This window comes from Hetaerina americana, unplaced genomic scaffold, assembly GCF_022747635.1.
Source record: "Hetaerina americana unplaced genomic scaffold, ioHetAmer1.1.p SCAF_8, whole genome shotgun sequence".
Classification (NCBI taxonomy): domain Eukaryota; kingdom Metazoa; phylum Arthropoda; class Insecta; order Odonata; family Calopterygidae; genus Hetaerina; species Hetaerina americana.
Window position 1 is genome coordinate 22,154,618 of NW_027287427.1, and position 21,910 is coordinate 22,176,527.

The window sequence follows — 21,910 nt, forward strand, 5'->3', positions numbered from 1 at the left end:
TACTTCACATACCACCTTAGTGCTAGCGGATAGTGACATTAAAGCCACTATGAAAAAATGCACATGAGTAATTGAATTGCTTATCTCATAAGTGTACTATGATAAGCCTTTAAAATATTGACTCTTTAGAGTGTAAACCAATCAAGCAACTGCATACTAGGCTTTAGTCAACTTGTAAAATCACATTAGGTATGGTTTCTATAAAATTATTTTTTTTAAAGTCACTGCTTAATGAAGTTGAAAAATTACACAGAAAGCATTAAGTGAACAGTCACCATGTAGCATGATACACTATGTGAAAATGAAGATATCTGCACTGAATGTACGGAGGAGAGAAGTATAGGAAGTAAGTGACCTTGATACTAGCAGTCAGCTCTATCCGGGGGGAGGGGGGGGGGGGATATAATATTAGGAACTGAGACAAAAGCCAAAGACCACTTGCCTTTATGGGGGGGACAGATGAGAGTGGCAAATAGTATGTCAGATTATTACAGGCTAACCTCCTTAACTACTTAGTCTTGAATAAGAGGGTCTGTTTTTTCCCGATTGATGTATTCACAAATTTTCGACAAAAATAAGCCTCTTAATTATTAAAGATGAGTATGTCAGGTCAAGGTTCAACTCATGTATCAATGACCTACAATAACTTTATTGATACAAATATATTATTTGTTGAAATATGGAAGGTGGATTTGAAAGTAAAATGATATATAAAGTTTCTTGACCATTGGGCTCTAAAATACATACACATCGCCCATCGCTCTCATGATAAATGAGATCAATCCTAACATGGTAGATGTGTAGGAAAATGCATTCAGAAAGTTATTAGACTTGTATTTTTGACTAGCCAAAGTGTTAAGATTGCTTCACACACGTCTTTCTTAATTTTTCATGGATTTTTTTTTAGTTTTACCCAGTGAAAATATTCTATAGCTACATAAATCATCCAAATAATTTTGCCTCCCGTATGGAGAACTAACTACAGACCTTCGATGAAGGAACATATGTTTGGTGAACAATCATACGAGATCTATTATTGGCATAGGACCGGAGTTCAGGACCAATCTTGAGCTACTTTCCCACACGCCATCTAGAGATTCTCAAAGTCTATATGGAACAGAAGGATTACTCCACTGAATGTAATTTGTATATTATTAAAATCATTGAAATCGATTGTATAAGTCAAGAATCAAAATTTCCTCCTTCATCCATTAGGCCTTTTCCTTACAGAAAAGAGCTATTATATTTAGTGCAACCACAAGTATGCAGCAAGGATTCAAAAGAAGACATTAATGAGAAGTAATCAAGAGGGCTTATGAACAAATAAAATGAAAAATAGTCAACCTTAATGAGACAAAAGTTCAACTTTGGACCTGTGTCTATGAGCCAAGTAATATCATCTAAAATTTTTCAATTCTCATTCTAACCTTAGTATTATGAATTGGAAAGCTGTTTTGGTGAAAAACGAGATCCTTTCATAATTTTTTACAGCTTACATGACCATCAAGATGGCAAAAACCACACATCATCACTCTGCACGCATCACCAGCAAATTCATATTCTTCAAACTAGGGAAACATACCTTTTCCATCTCCTCATTATTTGAGCTCTCTGTGGTCGTGGAACATGTCTCCTCTTCAGAGCAGGCACCCTCCAGCCCAAGGAGTTTCCCACTGGACCCTTTACTTGATACTCTTTTGCCAACTTCTTTGGGAACCTCTAAGAGGCTTACATCTTCACTGGACCTTGTGTGGGCATTTTCAACCCTATCGACCCTAAGACTACTTGACATGTCCAACCTCACACCACTCAATGGAGGTGAGCTCTTAAACCCTCCATTTCTTCTTCCTAGCTTCTTCTTGCCTCTCGCCGACGATGACAATACCATATCCATTCCCTCTGCCCCTCGCACCCCTACATCGTCCTCATTACGTTCTCGATTCGCCATGCCCACCCAACCCAGGATGGGACGATTGGGCTCCTTCCTCCGCCCGCTATCTGAGTGGTTCTGTTGCTGGGGCGGTGGGTGTGTCCAAGCCTGATGACTGTTGCCACACACCACATTCATGGGTGAGACGGGAGGAGGGCAAGTTGATGTGGCTGGGGATGAAACTGCAGCCGCGGCAGCTGCAGATGATGCCATGGCAACCAGGGTACACTTGAGTATTCGATCAGATTCGAAGAATGCTGCAGCAATGGTTATCAGCAGGAGGATGACACAGAAGCTGAGGACTGCAAGGTAGAGCCTGGACTCCCAGTTAGGTCGAGGCAGCACGGATGAGCAGGGCGCTAGCATGTACGTGGGCAGGGATGCCAGCATTGTGTAGTTGCTAATGGTGCTCCCAGCAGCCCCTCCGCCTGAGTGAATGCGAAGGACTCTCTGGACTTTTGAAAGAGTGAAGTCCGGTGTGAATGCTATTTCCACTTTATGAGTCCCATTGGCGGGCATCTCAAAGGGGCCACAGCTGAGAATTCGGAACCCATATCCCTCACACTGAAGTCCATCGATATCCAATCCCGTCACGAACACAGGGAGGTCTCCAGTATTCCTGGCAGTGAAAGATCTTTTCACTGTCAAGTTGGGCATGGAATACTTCCATGGGGTCTCCCCTATGAAAAGGAAAAAGGCGAATATTTTAAATGACAAAGTAATATAATTTAACATTTAAAATGGCAAGATTGCAGATACTAATCCCTTCCATACACTATGTTTAATGAAGGAAGAGTAGTCGATTATCAAATATTGATTTTTCCAACAAATAATTACAATCATGTTTTTTATGTTTTAACAAAAAGCATTAGCAAGAATAATATGAAATCATGAATAATATGAAGTCTGATTATTGCACGATATCACTATTTTTTTGCGATGCTTCCCAAGAACATATTTATACACAAATTTGACAATCAAGGTTATTTCTGCAATGGATGGGAGGATTAAAGAAATTGAAAAAATTACCCAGAATCCTTAGCATGGTTTGAAAATACCAACATTGAGAATGTAGTATTGGCTCATTCAGGGATTAAACACGTTAATTTCAAAACTAAGGGTGTTTCAGGGCTAATGTGTCTAAATTTCAGGGGTGGTAGTGAATGTTAATTTGAGCATTTTTTTTCTCTATGAACATGTCTTGAACCTCTTAGTCATGGAGCTATGGCTGCACAAAATTTAAAAAAAAATCACACAGTAATCATGAAAAACTATTACAAATAATGCATCATGTACGATGAAAGTGAGTCATTCCTTTTATTCCTTCATTATATTTCTTGACAAGAACTGATTTTGTCTGCTTCAAAAATGTGTACCATTTAAAAGGCATAAAATTTTTTTCAGGTACTAACCACACATTTCAACTAATTCCACAAAATCACTGAAATATTTTAATGTAAAATGCTTTTGCCATCAACTGATTTGTTTTCATAAAATTGTTTGAATTCCCAGCACATTTAATAGTAAATTTTATTTTCTTTTAAATTATGGAATAATGGATACTCTTATCTTCATTTTAACCAATTCATAACCACTTATGTATTATTCTGAAACAAAGAAGTTTGCAATCCCATCCCAATGAACATGAATACTGTTCATTATGAGACAAACGAAGACAAAATTAAATTTTCAAAGACATTGCTAACTACTGACACAACTTCATGTCCAAAAGAAACAATCTCCCTATGCATACACATAAGTCAGATTCATTTGACAATGACTCTAGCCAAATTTAAAAAGAACCATCATGTACACTCATTGTATTTATAAAATGTGAAACTCCAGTCTTAAAATTAGGAAGTTAATGAACAGTATCTTTGAATATAGTAATATAGCAAGAAATTAAATGGCAAGAGGAATGAGGTGGTCATAAATATTCATGCAGAGGCAAATGATTTCAGAAGCATATTAACAGACATTCATGCGATTGGCCTGGAGTGGGACATGAATACTTTAGGTAATAATAAGTTTGAAAGACAAAAGTGGTCACCACTGGTTAGAAAACTAGTGGAGAAGACTTGTCAGCAGATACACCATGTAAATGAAAGTAATGAATGAAGGGTGCACCAGAGTAAAGGTCTGTATCACGTGGATCTCAACCGCTGAAAGAGAGAAAATGATTTCGGCAGGGACAGTGAATGCATCAAGAGAAGAGGGTGTGCTTGCTTGGGGATACTGCGGAGAAATGTTTTGTTATTTCAAGTGCAAGAAGACTTAATGATGGAAAGGGTGATGGACTACACAGAGGGAAAGCAAGGAAAACTAGAATACTTCATGAACATCAATAAACTTTTATTAGGTTCTTCAGGCTAAACTAGATATATTGTACCCACTTTCACAGTCCTTGAGATGCTTCTCTGTCAATTCAAATAGCAGTGGTGAAGGATTCCCTGGTTTACGATTCCCAAAGCGAAATTGGGCATAACCTCCTTGCCCAGACACTCGAACCACTTCTAGAGCTGTTAGGTTATTCCTGTAAGAAAATTTATACACATACAATTAAAGCACATTCATTCATTTTAAAAATTTTATGGCAATGTAACAAACCGCTTACTGGGGTAAATAAAAGCTTCCAATTGCTAATCCAGGATGGACAAAAAGTTTATTGGTTCTTTACTGCTAGAAGTTTAAAGCATCAGAGGTCATCCATACACCAAGGGCCACCTCAAAGTTTGTTCTTTCAGGGCCGGTTGTAGCCTGGCACAGACCACCTTGGCACAAGTCAAATTGAGTACCACCGCCATTCAATGTAATTGTAATCATGGCAATGAAATAAATAAATTATTACTTTTAAATTTAACTTTTCTCATGCTGATACTGCGTAACTATTAGTCGCTATCAACAAATATGAAACCACTTGAACAAACAAAGAGGTTATAAATGAAGAATTTAATGCATTTATTCAAACAAAAGCAAAACATAGGAACCACTAGTTTTAACACGCTGAGGATGTTAACCACCAGAGTCCCACATCCACAGTTGTGGCAGCTGGTTATACAATAGGAAGTATTTAGAAAGGTAAATGTTTAAAAATCTTTCTTGTTTAACTATTCATTGCTGAGGTCCAAAAATAAAGACCCCCCTCAAATGACTTTTTATAGGGACTATTTTCCCACCAATTATCATCAAAAGCTGAGACCGAGTTGATGGCCTGACTCATTGCTTACCACAAATAGAAATGGGCTTCCTAATTTAAAACGAGCAATATTCGGTCCCGCTTCCATTTTCTCTTATTCCAACCAAAATTCATTTTCCTCACCTGATAAATATCAATGTGGAGGACAAACTAGGGCTGCTTGGCTTAAAAGCCAGCTGGACAGTCACTGACTTTTTAGGTTGAAGAAGAATCAGTGGCAGAAGGCCACCAGACACAGGATTATTTGATCCACTGTTTGGCGGACTGGTTGGCAGCCCAACTCCTGAATCAGGTCCAACCCATTGCCATTGGGTCCCCGGAGTGACACCAGCAAACCAGAATTCATCAGGTGACATAGTCTCTTCCCCTTCACTTGACAAGGGTTGCAAGCTATCGAAAAAGACCAATTTTCATTTTTGTGAAAACAATCATCATTTATAAACCATAAAAAAGGTAAGCTTTGTCATGTCATGTTACATTATATGTTTTCTATCATTTTGACTTCAATACATGCATTTATGAACACTGTACGCTAGTATCACAAGGGTTTATTGGTAGAATATCTAGTGTGAGTACACGAATAGAAATGTTCAGATAATGAAATGTATGAAAAATTTTTAAAACAGCAATTCCAAAGATATTTCAATTCCTCATGAACTATCTCCTAGAATATACCACCAATTGCTGATTCAAGAAATGGTTGAAAACATGAAAAATTATTTTGACTGTTTTTAGACTGTTGAAGGTAAACTTGATCACAGGTTTAATTAAATAGCAATTTCAATGCACCAATACATCATTAGGGAAAATGACAAACCATTTTTACAAAAGGGAACAAATAATGCAAGACACTAAGTGAATGGAATAATTTTTTTATGATAGGGATGAGTGCAAGCACATGAACTCAACAGTACTTTTACACTTTTGAGAGGAGCAGAGGAAAGAGGTATTAATTGTAGGAAAATGTAAATCAAGGGAAATGCCAGTGCAGAAAATGGAAGCAATGTTCCATAATTTTGTATAATTCAGTGTTACAAGTGATCAGTCACTTGTTAAGCTACCTAACAGCATATAGGACACTGAATCACGACATAAATTAATGAACAAATTCAAGTTAACAGAATTGCAGTAACAATGCTATTTCTGCCAGAAATGTAAATAAGTTCTTTGAAAAAATTAGCTATAAATATATTTAAATTTTCATAAATTAAGCATGTGAAATTATTGTTGAAAGATAAATATGTATAACAAAGGTACGCAAATGCCTAACAAAATAATAAAACATATAGACAATATAATACAGAGTAAAACAAACAAAACTTGTCAGAAGCAATCAATTCTTTGGCTGAACTTAACAGTTACAAAATATGAGAGACCAAACATGAAAAGAAAAAGGTCCCCACAATCTCTTTATATACCTTTATAAGTTAAATAAAATAAAAAGTTCAATAACAGGAAGCTACAAACAATTAGGACAAGTTATTCCTATACCACTTGAGGATATGATTAAACCATTTAGTTATAAAAAAACAAAAAATGAAGGGTTCTCATTTTGTAACCCAATCAAATTAATTTTAGCTACCGATCTACCCAAATTATAACTACAGTAAAGACTCACTTATCTGTGCTGATGGGTACATAATGATGCACAGACAATTGAAAAACACAGAAGACCAAAATATGCATTAAATGCGACTGCAATATTAATGGATATACTCAGAGATGTTCCTTTTTCATTTCTTGTGATTAATTCACATTTTTTAGCAATGGAAAGTACAATTTTTTGCTTCTTTTACGCCATTTTCATAAGGGTGGGATTGTAGTTTTATAAAAAATCAGAACTACCATCAAGAGAATAGCAAAATATATTGTCTGAAAGCTAAACCAATAATGCACCCATGAAAAAAACCAATGACGGATATTGACAAAGGATTGCTAAGGTTGATTAATTTTTTTCATATTACTACCTTGAACAAAAAGTTCCCGGAATAACCACCGTGTGGCGCTCCCATCGTTCCGATTTGAGTTCTGTTTTTTTTGTTAAATTGGTACATCTGTTGTTGATATTCCCTTTAAATCTTAGTGTCATAACTTGACATTTGCAAAAGTTACGTAGCCAAGAGTACATCTATCTCTGTGTGTGTTGGCGATTTTTTACAATTTCAGAAATGGATTTAAATTTGCAACAACGAACTTGTATTAAATTTTGCGTAAAAAACGGATTTAGTGGCGCACGGACGTTGGAAATGTTGGAAAAGTGTTTCGGCAACGATTCTCTAAAAAAAACGGTCGTTTACCAGTGGCACGAGCGGTTCAGAAGTGGCCGTGAGTCAATCGAAGATGATGAACGCAGTGGCAGACCATCGACATCGAAAGTCGGTGAAAAAATTGATAAAGTAAAAGAAATGTTGGTCAATAACCGCAAATTAACCATCAGAGAAATAGCGGAGGACTTGAACATTGCCTATGGATCCGCCCAAGACATTGTGGTTAATGATTTGGGTTTCCGTCGTGTAGCAGCAAAGTTGGTGCCAAAAGACCTCAATTTCATGCAAAAAAGAGACCGTGTTGACGTCGCAAAAGACATGATTTGCGAGGCTGAATCCGATCCCACATTCATCAAAAGGATCATTACTGGAGACGAGACGTGGGTTTATGAGTACGACACGCAATCCAGACATCAGGCAAGTGAATGGCGTTCACCAAATGAGCCGAGACCAAAAAAACCACGTCGTTTTCAGTCAAAAAAGAAGGCAATGCTGACGGTTTTCATGGATTACAACGGTGTAGTGCATCATGAATTTTTGCCAGAAGACCAGACAGTAAACAAAGAGTATTATTTGGGCGTTATGAGACGTTTGCGTGAAGCAATTCGCCGAAAGAGACCAGAAATGTGGGCAGAAAACTCGTGGATTTTGCACCATGATAACGCACCGTCGCACAGTGCTATCATTATTCGTAATTTTTTGACGAAAAATGCAACAAATACCATCCAACAGCCACCGAATTCACCTGATTTGGCTCCCTGTGACTTCTTTCTGTTCAATCGAGTTAAAAAACCATTACGGGGAACGCGTTTTAGCAGCCGAGAGGAAGTAATGGAAAAATCGCAGGAAGCACTGATGGACATACCGAAAACCGACCGTAACTTTTGCAAATGTCAAGTTATGACACTAAGATTTAAAGGGAATATCAACAACAGATGTACCAATTTAACAAAAAAAACAGAACTCAAATCGGAACGATGGGAGCGCCACACGGTGGTTATTCCGGGAACTTTTTGATCAAGGTAGTATACCTAATCAAATAATGCACCGCAGATAGTTAATTACTTATTTTTTTAATAGTAAAGCTATGTATTTGCTCACCTAAAAGGCAAATTTGTTATTATCAGGGCTAATAAATGCAAGGGAAACTATAATGAGAAAATACATTTATTGAAAAAATGTTTAATTAAAAACATTAAATACCACTGACAGCTATTTATTTTGTGAAATTAATTTTTTTTTTAAGCCAAGGTGTCTCAAACTCGTCATTTTTTAAAAGCATATCAAAGTTTCAAAGAATTTTACTAACTTAACGATTATGATATTATTAAAATTTTGAGGTGCTGGGAAGAGAGTAGAAAAATAATCCTGAAAACAGATAATCCTCAGATCCACAGATAATCAAGAGTTTACAGAGGTAATATTTTCTTTCAATAAATCGATGCTATATACTTAATTAGGATACCCATATACATATTTCAAGAATGCCATAAAATAATCTATTATACAAGCTTGTATTATGATAATCACCAGCTTTATGATGATAAATTTATAATAAAATCCTATACATCAATTACATATAGTTATTTAATCTCTTTGTTGAAAAATCTAATTAATTAGTTGGTTATGATTTCCTTGAATGAATGATGGTTCCCACATGCTTTTCCCATACAGAAGTAAGCCCAGTCAATGATTTTTACATTTTATAAATGTTGCATTGTAATGCACATTAGCATATGACTCAGTGAAAAGCTATTGATATGGCATCTCCCATAATTTCTTTAATTTGGTAGAGCATCAATGAGGGCACATGCTCTTCTAATTAAACTATTGAGAAAATGTAATTACCACTGAAAGCCACAGGATGGTTCATTAAACCAAGTGCCACAATTGTTTTGCCAAGAGTGGCCAATTATGTTAAAAGATGACTAATGGGCTGTTTCACCAAACAACACAGAAATGGATGAACAGACAATAGGGGAGGATAACAGGGGAAAAGACAACATTATAAGGAGTAGGTGCAGTGCATTTAGAGGCAAACATAGCCAAAAGAAGGACATGAGTCATATTGACCAACCACACATTCAAACATAAAAAGACCATCAAAGGGCAAAAACATATTCACACGGATATAGATACAAGGAAAAGGGATTGAAACACACATAAAGGGCAAACACAAATTGGGGAAGGTTGAAGTGTGCGGATTCCAAGCAGAAAAAAGTTTCTAAAAGATAGCTCAGGCTTCTGTCAAAACATGTTTCACTTTCATCATTCATCGAATGTCTTATCCATTCACTAATCAGATATCTGTACCCTTTGCAATTGGTAAATATCCAGATAATTCAGCCAAGCCTGTCTAGACATTTATAGTGTCTATAAAGTATGTATAAGCTTTGTCATTACACTTAGAATATTCAGATAGTTAATTTTAATTAACTTCAGCACTAGTTTCAACAAAATTTCAGGCACAACAGCAATAGCAATTGCCTCAGGGGAAGAGGCCATACTCACCTTCTAGGTAACAGATCCAGGACTCGCTTTGCTTGGGGGTATGCATACTGTAGAGCCAGCTGCAGCAACAGGGGTGCATCTGATGGATTTTCCAAAGTGACCTCCAGGGATGATGTGTTGGCCACATGGGTGAGGGGGAACCTGATGTCCTGGTGCATGTTGGCCGGGGGACAGAGCTTCCGGGACCCAGAGCACTTGGACCCCTTCCACCAGAGGAGCCTTGGCCACACAAGCTTTGCAGCAGCCTTGAAAGCAACTCTCCGTGCCTCGCTTGTGTCAAGTCGGAGGGACACATTCTGCCAGCCAGCTAGTGCAGTGTAGCGGGAGTGGAGGATGTCCACGAGGGCAGAGTCCGACTCAGCCACGTGGGACGGGAGGGCCACAGGTGGGGTCACATTAGATGGGGACGAGGGCGGCATGGGAATTGTGGAACCCTGTGCCCATTGAATACTGCCACCTACAGCATGGGAAATGAGGGATGTGAATTAGAACATTTTCCAGGTCAAATTAAAGTGGAAAAAAACCAACTCTAGGATGATAAATTCACACACCACACTGGTGTGTAAATTCCTTGGCATCCCCATTTTTGACCAAGCTTTTATCAATACCATACATCTATCTGTTCTTTATTTACCAACTCCTCAGATGCTCTTACCAGTGCCAATGACAATAGCTGTTGCATATTTCTGACAAGAGCTACTAGTACAAATACACTATGTATCTACCGTATTTTGATTTAACATGGCATTTATCAGTCAAAGGAGACCCATGCAGTTGGGTAGTTAGCATGCTAAATGAATAACCATCAAGTCACTAGTTTAAATCCTCCCAGAGGTATTATTATTAATTCATTGCAATGTTTTCACTTTTATAGTGTGCAACGTGACTACCATCCAGACTGTCCAAAAGCCATTAACAAAAAAACTCCCACTTTTTCTAATTTTTCATACAAAATCTTTTTCCCTTGAATTTTACTAGTCTAGACCTCTCAGTCCCTCACAAGACTGATGAACAAACAAGGTTGATATTGTACATTGAGCATGCACTGTTAGACAAAAATGTCAATTCGCCAATTGTTAAGTCCATTGGCATTGATTAGTATGCATTCAGTTTGCAATTCATAAACCAATATTTAAATATTCTGCCCAAGACCATGAAGTTTAATGAATCACATTTATTCTATGTTCCTCACAAAAGGTAATGAATTCACTGCCCTCAGAGCAGTGAGACCATCCTACAACAAATGAACATCAAGACTACACATTTTTTAATATTGGTCAAATTGGAACCATATACAAGACAGCAACAATATTTCTGATGGAAAAGACAATCCCTGCACTTTTACCAACTTTTCCCCGATATATGGCATCCCCGCACAATATCCACTTCTCCCATTTTTCCCAATTGGTAAACACCCTACTTTTAGCCACTGATTGCAGATTTTCTAGAGCAGTTATTTGATGCTGAGTTCCCTTTTGAGGTTTGTGGCAAACAGGTTTTTGTAGCTCAAAATTTCTCTCATGTTTCAATTGTCTTCTTAAGCACCACAATTCCTGATAATATGCTTGAATGAGAGAAATAAACAAACTAAAAATGTTCTGCAAGCAGCAAACACAGAAGACTACCTCAGCCACCATCTCAGTCAATCACTAGAAATGTTTGTACAGCGATAGCATGCAAGGAAGGATTACCAATTATTGCCACCCTCAAAATATTTCCCCTTGCACAGAGGATACATTAAGATGAGTGTGAACGCAGTTGCTTACCCTTATGGGCCGCAGAGATGCCAAGGTAGCACTGGTCACCACAAGCAGCCTTGGGGTTGAAGGTTAGGTGACCCAAGAGGCTTGTGCCATGGGGGCAGATGGTGGGGAGGGGTGGGCCAAAGGAAAACGACAATGGTTTCGCATCCCCCACTCCACACTTATGACTATCGTCCACACTAGCAGGATAGAAGGTCACGCGGGCATCAGGGGGGTAGGTTGTAACGCTCTTCGCCACCATTGGCACTTCAAATGATGAGACTACCTCCAGGGGCTGTTCACACAGCTTCCCCTAAAGGAAAATTCCCAACCACAATTTGTTTCATCAAGAAACCAAAATCATGCTCAATAAAAGCTATTAGTCATTTGATAAGGAGCTGGATAGTAACCATATATGTACATGTTAAAAGACATCTCAAAATTTTTCATTTGAACAACTTCTTCATGCAATCTTGCATTTCACCAAGCAGGCACACACATGACGTTAATCACTGAAAATGTATTTTTTCAATGAAGCACATGTAATTTTTTCAGGAGATGACCATCAATATATTTACATAGTAGTCTATTGATTAATAAGGGCCAGGCTAGAAGCATTAAAATGGATGCCATATGTAGGTTTACCTACTTTGAACCATGGTAAAAATACCAGCATTAAAGAAAGAGCCGACAAATCAAAAGCAAATATCACACATTTATAGTTTCATCTATCTTGTTTGTGAAATAGATGTTGCATTAAATATTTCGGCATCTGAGAAGGCCACCAATGAAACTAATGTGTATTATCTGATTGCATTTAGAACAGTTACAGTATTTTCCCATCGATAAATTGGATCCTTTGTTGTATGGAATTAATTAATTAATTTCAATCACCTGGCTCTAACCTTCTGTATCCTTACGGTAGATATAGCCACGGGTAATTATGATTCCATGTATTCATTGGTTGTTACCATCTATTAGTATATGGATATAGACATTTTTACACACAATATATACATACACATACACACACACACAGATGCACAGCATCTATACACGTTCAAGATAACTATGAAGCCCTGGGCACGCGGTATCTATACAAATTCATGAGGACTACAAAGTTCTGGACACGCGTTATACATAAGGTGCATGTTATTGATGGGAAAATATGGTAATTTGACATTTCAAAACATTTTGAGTTCAAAATTAATGGTCCACTTTGGCCAAAATTTAAAAACCGATGGTTGTTTCATGGAAACTCTGGACAATATATGGTAATTTTATAAGAAAATAAATGTTAAGTCCAAGAAAGTGGATCACTCAATGTTGATTTTATCAAATTTTGCATTTCATCTCCGTGTTAGAGTACATTATTATTATAGGTATTCCACTGGTTCTGATATGTTTTGGATGGAAACAGTCTATACAATTACAACAACACTCTTGCTTGCCTCTCCTGACAAAAAACACAACCTGACATCGGGCACTACAATAAGTCCCTCTTCTATTCCGTATACTTACTTCTTTCCTCCCTTCATTCTATCCAAAATGCTGAACCTATTCCTTCTCCTTCCTCACTCGCCTAATGCCCTCCACTCTATCATAATATTCAACATTAACAAATATAAAAGACCCCAGAGTTATATTTGACTCACAGTTAACATTCAATCAACACTATTACTATGTTCAGTCTAAAGCATACAAATCGCTTGGATTTATCTTACAATACTGTAAAAACTTTAAATATGTAGAGCCTTACAAAGTTCTCTTCTTCTCATTAGTTAGGTCACTGTGAATACTGCTCTACTGTTTGGTCACCTTACTACAAATTCCATAATCATACAATCGAATGCATTCAAAGGAAATTTATGTGCAAAATTGCATTAAAAATCAATCTTCACAAAGATCTCTATAGTTAGCGTGAAATGTTATCTCTACAAAATCTTCCCTCCTTGCATTAAGGTAGAAAAAGTTGTAACGTAACTTTTCTTTATAAATAAATGCAAGACAAGATTGATTCCTTAGAACTCCTAAGGAAGTACCTTTCGAGTACCTTCACATAACCTTGTATGAAGCACTATTTGAAATTAGACATCATGCGTAATACTACACTTACTACTAATCTATTAACCAGATTATGAGAGATGCCAACAGTTGTGATCATATTGACCTACTTTCTATCTCACCAGGATCCCTTAAAAAAATTTTATTAAAAATATCCGAAGAATTTTAGAGTGATAATTATTGCCATGTGGATATCTGTACATGTCAATATCAACTTTTTGTAACTTTTACCTGATTGTAATTGTTTTTTTTTCTTTTATAATTGTGGAAACAATATGTTTTTTGCTTTTCTTTATGCAAAGGGTTAGCCCCGTTAAATAAATAAACATCCCATTCCCAATGAAAATGCTCTGAATTCATCTTTCTTGCCTCCTTTGGATTTCTCCCGACAACTCTCTTTCCTCCCTCACCATACCTAGCACTTCCTTGCTTGTTTTCCTTTCGATCCATACCAACTTTCCCATTCTTCCCCATACCTACATTTGAAAATCCTTAAATCTACGTCTATCCGCCTGCTTCAATGGCCTCCTGCGTCTAGCCTCCTGTACCACACAAAACCATGCTCCATATTTAAGTTTTGATGAGTAGTTTCATAACATCCTTACTCAACATCACTTTCATCTATCCCCTCCTCCTCGTGAAAGATTCTTTGCCTAATGCAATTCTTCTCCTTATGTCCCAACTACTTTGATCATTTTGGTCCAAAACAATTCCAAGATAGGTAAACTGTTCCACCTGCTCTAGTTTATTTTGGATGAAATGAAGACAGGTCAATAGTATGCAATGATTAAGCCTAGGTTACTGTAATATGAGGTTTAAGAAAATTTTGTGTCAGCTATTTAGAGGTTATAAGAAAAGGAGTGTTCAGCGCCTGGTTCCATCATTAGCCTATCTTAAGCTGGTAGACTACTATGCAATAATAATAAGAACTCCTTATTCCATTGAATAGAATCAGCAGATTAACAGGAAGCGCATCAATCAAGATAATTCAAACATTTAATTGAATGCATAGTTAACAATTCTGAACACCAATTGAGATACTACATTGAATATGAGTTTGGTCATTACTGAAAATTTGTAAACTTAAATCCTCCTCAGCACAATTCTGCCATCAGCACATTCATTTGAAAAAAAATAATGCAAAAAATTCTGATTATTGATGGAAGAAAGCAACACATGGAATTGCGGCAAACACAAGTCGGAAAGAAGTATTTGTTGAACAGTTCAAGCAAAATATAAATACATTACTTACAGGAAAACATTCATCAAAGACTAGAGTTTCTCTTAAGACATCCAAGCTTCCTTTCGCCGAGCGCATCTTGACGTTGAGTGCGAGTCTCTCAAATTGAGTTTCAACAAACGCTACTCCCTCAAGCCATCCTTCTCGAGAGGGTGCTGTGGCTGCTATTTTGAACACAGCATATTGGTGTGGCTTTAAAATCAACTGAAAAAATATTAAGCATTAGATTTCCAATAAATAATAATAAATATTAATATTTATTCAAGCTATTACTTGATAATCACCCCGAAAGTTGTAATTTCTTTCTATGGAGTATCAAAAACCTCAGTAATACTTACACTTTTGGTCATGTTATGAAATGAATGTCTGGCCAATAAAGAAGAAACATTGCCAGAATCGACTCCAGCAAGTTCAACACTGGCTGGTACTACCTCTCCACTCTCAGTGGAAGATAGATTGGTCCCCCAACTTTTAAGTCTTATTTCCACTGGATTTTCATTCACAACAGCAAAGTAAGAGTCCTTTTTCCTGCCGCTGCCAACCAAACCAAAGTTGATTTCTTCTCCTAATTCTTCTACATTACTTCCCACCTCAGTTGGCAGAATTACCTTCAAGAAAATAATTCATTTGATCAGAAGTCATGGCAAATAAAATACTTTTAAGACCATGCAACTTTTCCAATAATTAATAAACAAATATAGAATGCTGTACTTAAAGGTTGAAAATTTTGCAAAGGTATTCAAGGTTAAATGTCACTACCAAGAAGCCTAAAATTTAACTGATTTGACTTGGAATGATAACGATATAAATTCTTATATTAATCACAATTTTGTGTCGCAAATATTCATCCAAAACCGAAACAGCAGAATCTTTTTATGATGCCAACTGATGGAGGCAAAAGAAAACCAGTGGCCAATATTATTAAATCAAGATAATTTTTGATTCCAGGCAAATGAATTGTGCCCATGCCTTGATAAATCATTTTCATCATATAGTCATAACCATAAAAACTACATTTGCTAATTATTGCTTACCAGGGGTACCAATATATATTGATTTCTCAATGAAGTACAACTTCATTGTTCAACATTATCGTGTCATAAAAAAATTCAATGTTTTTCAAATTCACTTGACATACTTTTTGTAGTCTCCTCTTCCAAGTGATACATTCAAGGGATATCCCTTTAAGAGTCATGGAGAAATGGCATATGCCATTTTATGCCATATTTTGAAATCTCCTCTCCACTTAACAAAAACTTGAATTCACACGCTTAAAACTATGTCTAAATGAAGTAAATCTCCTAAATAATAGTTACTGTAAATATTGCTACTAATAAATATAATAGCTTTTGCTGCAATGGCATAATGACTTACATAAACATAATCTATCATTATTTAAATGCTAATTCATTTATATGGATCCCAAGATGTTTAGTAGTCTCGTCACATAAAATCACATATTAATTAAATGAAGAATACAATGTATCTTTCCACTGTCCTTTATTTACGTACAACCGGTTTCAACGCTCAAGCGTCATCATTAGGTACAAATCAAACAAGTCGCAGTCCATTTATATACCATTCATGAGGGAGAGGAGGGGTGGGTGAGAGGGGGGGGGAGAAGCTTGAGCGTTGAAACCAGTTGCACGTAAATAAAGGACAATGGAAAGATACATTGTATTCTTCATTTAATTAAAATGAATTTCCACAAGGTTGAGCCGGGAACAATTGAATATTTAAAATCACATAAGTTAACAGTAAAAGCAAAATTTGCAATAGCCACAAATTATTGTTTAGCTGTGGTGACATGTAAGGGTTTTTTTCTTAATTTCCAAAATCTATAAAATTTCAATTTACAATTGTTAGACAAAATCAACGCTTCTTTTCACAAGAGCATATTTTCATGCTGAATTTTTGCTTGACAATTTTTGATACAAGGTATAATTCCTGTCTCTTTTATCAGAGGGATTTTCTTTCAATTGGTGTTTTTGCTCTTCTGATTTCATCCGTAATATATTCATTAAGACTGATCAATACCACCTATAGTATCTTATGTATATTTCCAAAAAAGTAATGTCCTCCAACCCTTTTTCAGATTTCATGGACCCCTAACTCCTCCTAACTTGAGATATCTCTCACAAAGTAATTCAGTTTTTAAGTACAAATCCGAGTTTTCTAAGGAAAAATAACCAAAACGATTCTCATAGCACCTGAATCCTATCATTATTTTACTTTGATTCATATGCAAAAGATAGAATTTTTGGAGTTAAATAATTCGCATGCTTGCTCTGCAGTTTCCAAATTCTGAGGAACCAAAAACCGCAAAATATAATGCATTTATCTACATTTTTACAGTTCTTGGACTATAGCCACAAACTCATAGGCAAAGAACTGCCAGAGATACGTTTATTCTGCAGCAATAATGTATTTCTTCCAAATAACACTATTTTACAATTAAAGCATCCTTATTTAAATAATGTTGCCGGTATATATGATGAATGAATCAGGTTCACTGGGCATTTGTAGGGAAAAGGGACGCACCCTTCACTGGGTATATCCTATCAGGAAGATAAGAAGACAGGATGATGTCTTACAAGCAGGGAGGTTGTAAAGAATGTACATATTACTATGTAATGCTACAGGAAACTTTAAGAGAGGTGATAACATTTTCATATTTCACCCATGAAAACACAGGTGCATCTGAAAATAAGTTGATATGGTAATCAGGAATTAATGCCAATTAAAATATTAAGAGTAATACTAACTCTAGACAGTGTATATAAGAGAGCTGCTCAATTAAGTGTGAAAATAATTTTTTTATTCCAATACTTAGTGCAAAAATGTATTCTAATGCTCTGTTGTTAGCTTAATGTGTAATGTACAAGTACTTGCATGTATAAGCTTCTTTGATTTTACTACAGTATTGCATCAGTGGAAGCTGTTGTAAATTGAAGCATGTTCAGTTGGCGACATTACTTTCAAAGGCAGACATGGAGTGCCAGTCAGAAATAGACATCAACAACAGTGTACCTGTTTTAATGTCTTTGACTGGATAGGTCATAGACTAACAATAGGAGAAATGTTGGAAATTTCATTTGGTGCGACCCATACATTGGTAACATGTACTGCAATTGAGATGTGTTTGTGCAAGATGGGTTCCAAGACTACTCTTTCCTAACGACAGGACATTATAAAAGAGGATAGTTTGCAATTGAAGTTAATGTTTCATGAAGGTGAGGAGTTTCTTATATCCCTGCAGATGAAATTTGGCAACATTATTTTGATCCTTGGAGCAAACAGCAAAGCTCTTGGTGGAAATCTCTGGCATCACCAACAAAAAAGTCAAGTGTTGGCTGGGAATTCATATTTTTATATAGATATATATATATATAGAGATATATATATATATATATATAGTAGATATGATATATGTATATAGTATGATATTGTTAGTTATGTATAGTTATATAGATGTATATATGTAATATATATAGTATATATGTATATATAATATATAATATATTAGATTAGGTATATATTATATATATATGTATATATATATATATATAGTAGTTTATATATAGATGTTTATATATATATATATGTATATATGTATATATATATGTATATATATATATGTATATATATCTATATATATATATATATTAATATGTATATATTATATGATATTATATATATATATATGATATATATATTATATATATATATATATATATATAGTATATATATATATCTTATAAGTTTATATATATATTATATAGTCTATATATAATAGGTATAACAAATATATTGTATATATATGTATATAGGATATATGTATATATATATATATATATGTTTATATATAGTGATTTAGGATTAGATATATTTATATATATAGATGTATCTTAAGTATTTATGTATATATAGTATATATATGTGATATATGTATATATCTTATCAATATATATTTATATGTACTAATACTAACTCATACACTAGATATCTATACACTATAACACATATATATACTCTCTACTATATCTACTATCTACCTATACAATATTATATATATTTATATATTATATATATATATATATTTATATCTTACATATATATATATAATATATATACAATATACATATATATAACATCACATCTATATATCTATAACTATATATCTTATATCTATCTCACTATCATATACTATATATAAATATATATATATATATACTATATACATATATATATACATATATCTATCTATATACTATCTATACATATATATACATATATATATACACATATATATATATTATATAATATATATATATATATATATATATAGTATTAGATATTCAAGGACTGATGTACGAGCATCCAATCCACCGACACAGACACACAACTATAAATGGAACATATTATGCAGTTGTACTAAAAATTTTCCAAGGGCTTTTCAATCACAAAATGCCACATTTCAAAGGAACTGGCTGGATGTCACTCCATGATAATGCATGGCTGTGCACTAGAGATATTTTTGCTGAATATCTTGCAAAAAACAATGTGAAGTGTGTTCCTCATCCTACCTATAGCCCAGACCAAGCTTTCTTTTTCCTTTTCCCCAATGTGAGGAAACAACTTTGTAAGAATAGTTTACCATATCATCAGAAGCAGTGGGAAGGCTAGCAGAGGATATTTTTAAGGTCCTATCAAAAAATGGCCTCCAACATTTCTTGATAGACTAGAAAAAAAGGTGTGACAAGTGCCTAGCATTAAATCAGGACCACTTTCAAATATACCATTTAAATTTGGATGAGAAAAAGTATATTATTGAAAAATATATCGCTCTAAACTGAAAAACCTCTTATTATTAATATTTGAACAAAGGATGAAGACTGAATTTCACTTACCTTCTTTAAGCGTCCATTATAACACAGCAATGGAATGCATAATTTAGAAACATTTGTGTGTAAATAAAGAGAAGATTCTATTGTAAAATTTGCAGTCACCAAATCTTCATTTATGCCCAATCGAAATAAAACTGCGGTTTCCCCAGGATCCAAAATAAGAGGGATGAAATTTTTGACCTGCAAAATCAGAAGAGAACAAAAAAATATCTTATGAGAAGTTTTGGATTATCCTACTCTTTACAACCTTCCATTTTTTTATGATGAAAATCACAAATATTGCAATAAGAGCCCCAACATGAGCATCCACTTGACTCTTAATAAAATTAGAAGAGTTTCAATGGTTGCTCCTTACATTCAAGTTTATTCATAAAATTATGAAAAATGTATTTTGACTAAGAATTTCATCCAAGTTATAAGCACATATAAGTAGAAGTGTGCTAACCCAGTGGGTAGACAGCACTGGGCTATCAATCGAAGGACCTGACTTCAGTTCCAGGTAATGCCTCAGGGTACCCAAGCAATAAGTAATTTAGTAAGTAAACCACAGGCAGCATAATGATAGGAACTTTCCTCCACACCCAAATTGTGATTTCATTCAAAACAGTGCTAAATTTGAGATGAGCTCTACCCTTACCTATCAAACCAAACCTATTGGCTAATTAATGTGCTTTATACACAAACAATTTACATTAGTAAGAATAATAAAATTTTAAGTGTGCAGAATAAAGAAAAATATTTCAGCCATAATTGATCCAAATGCAGCCTATATTTTATACATACAATCGACATTCATTTAAAATCTTGCTAAGACAGTAAGTGTGTATGGCAAAAAAGCCATAGGTATCCTGCCCAGCTTTTTTATATGTGATAAGTCTGCAACATTAACAATTTATTCCCCGATCTTTTTTTCATCCAATTAACTAAACACCAGAATTTGAATTACCTTGTTGAGAAACTGATGTTGAAATTTCCTCACAAACCAACCTGATCTATATTGAAATTTCTAACAAATTTGGCACAGAATAGTTTATTCAATTCACTCACCTATGTTGAGAACTGGAAAAGAAATATCAATAGTTAACATCTTTTAATCTTATAACTAAAAGGGGCACTTGGTTCATAATCTATTTATTTCAATTTGTCACAACCTGAAAATTTTATTACCTACTATATAAGTTTAATTTTAAACCATAGGTACCTTTATTAATGTGATATCACTCAAAAATCACTCATTTGGTTTTCTAGTATCTTGAATCTAATTGGAATGATCTGGTATTTCCATTGTGACCTTGTTTCTACCATGCAAATGAGATACTCTGATGAAGGTTTACTCACCTTTGATGATGCCCATTGTGGTTTTAACCATTGACAACTATCTTATAATTGCTGAAGGCTTTTCCTACCTTCTCTCCTACTCACTCCAATTCCCTTAAATGTAAGCAGCAAACGACAACTACCTAGAATATTTTCCCCACCACGCTTAATTTATTGGCATAGTCATGAATGTAAATTTATGTTACAATGATTTGTCTAAAGCATTATCCCATATTAATGCAATGTGAGCAAATCTCTGTTTATGCTGCGTTACCTGAAAGTGGAGTAATCTTTTCACAGTTCCTTAAGAATCAATGAAAAAAGGAGAGTGCCTGATTTGGTTGTAAACATTATTTAGAATACTCTCATTAATTTCCATTATGTAAGCAATTCATGCATAAAGACAGATATGAAACTATTTTCACCAAATATTTAGGAGCAGGGGGGGTTGACGACCAAGATATGCTAGCCTTGTGGATGGTTAGAGGGTGGTGATAGAGTTTATTTAAGGATAGGATGCCAGGGACCTCTGAAATGCTATCTTAGAGTAAAGATTAAATGGTATTTATTTAAAAAAAAACTTGACTTACTACCATTCCACATTTTAATTATTTATAGTTTGTTTTAACATTTGTAAAAGAGACCTTAATTTGATATGTACATAGATGAGAACTGCTGTCATTATAAACATAAGATACATCAATGCAACTATAAAATGATTAAACTAAGCTACTTC

At 35.0% G+C, this 21,910-nt stretch overlaps 1 protein-coding gene across 1 annotated transcript in view; it reads right to left on the reverse strand.

Annotated features, from left to right (window-relative positions):
- Positions 1 to 21,910, reverse strand: part of Tmem131 (Transmembrane protein 131) — a 75,817-nt gene that overhangs the window by 13,454 nt on the left and 40,453 nt on the right. The window contains exons 12-19 of the mRNA XM_071597116.1: positions 19,861 to 20,037; positions 15,289 to 15,558; positions 14,963 to 15,154; positions 11,671 to 11,959; positions 9,905 to 10,361; positions 5,250 to 5,516; positions 4,324 to 4,463; positions 1,583 to 2,610 (exon numbers count right to left, since the gene is read on the reverse strand). Of these exons, the coding sequence (XP_071453217.1) occupies positions 1,583 to 2,610; positions 4,324 to 4,463; positions 5,250 to 5,516; positions 9,905 to 10,361; positions 11,671 to 11,959; positions 14,963 to 15,154; positions 15,289 to 15,558; positions 19,861 to 20,037 (2,820 nt within the window). The remainder of the gene's footprint in view (positions 1 to 1,582; positions 2,611 to 4,323; positions 4,464 to 5,249; positions 5,517 to 9,904; positions 10,362 to 11,670; positions 11,960 to 14,962; positions 15,155 to 15,288; positions 15,559 to 19,860; positions 20,038 to 21,910) is intronic.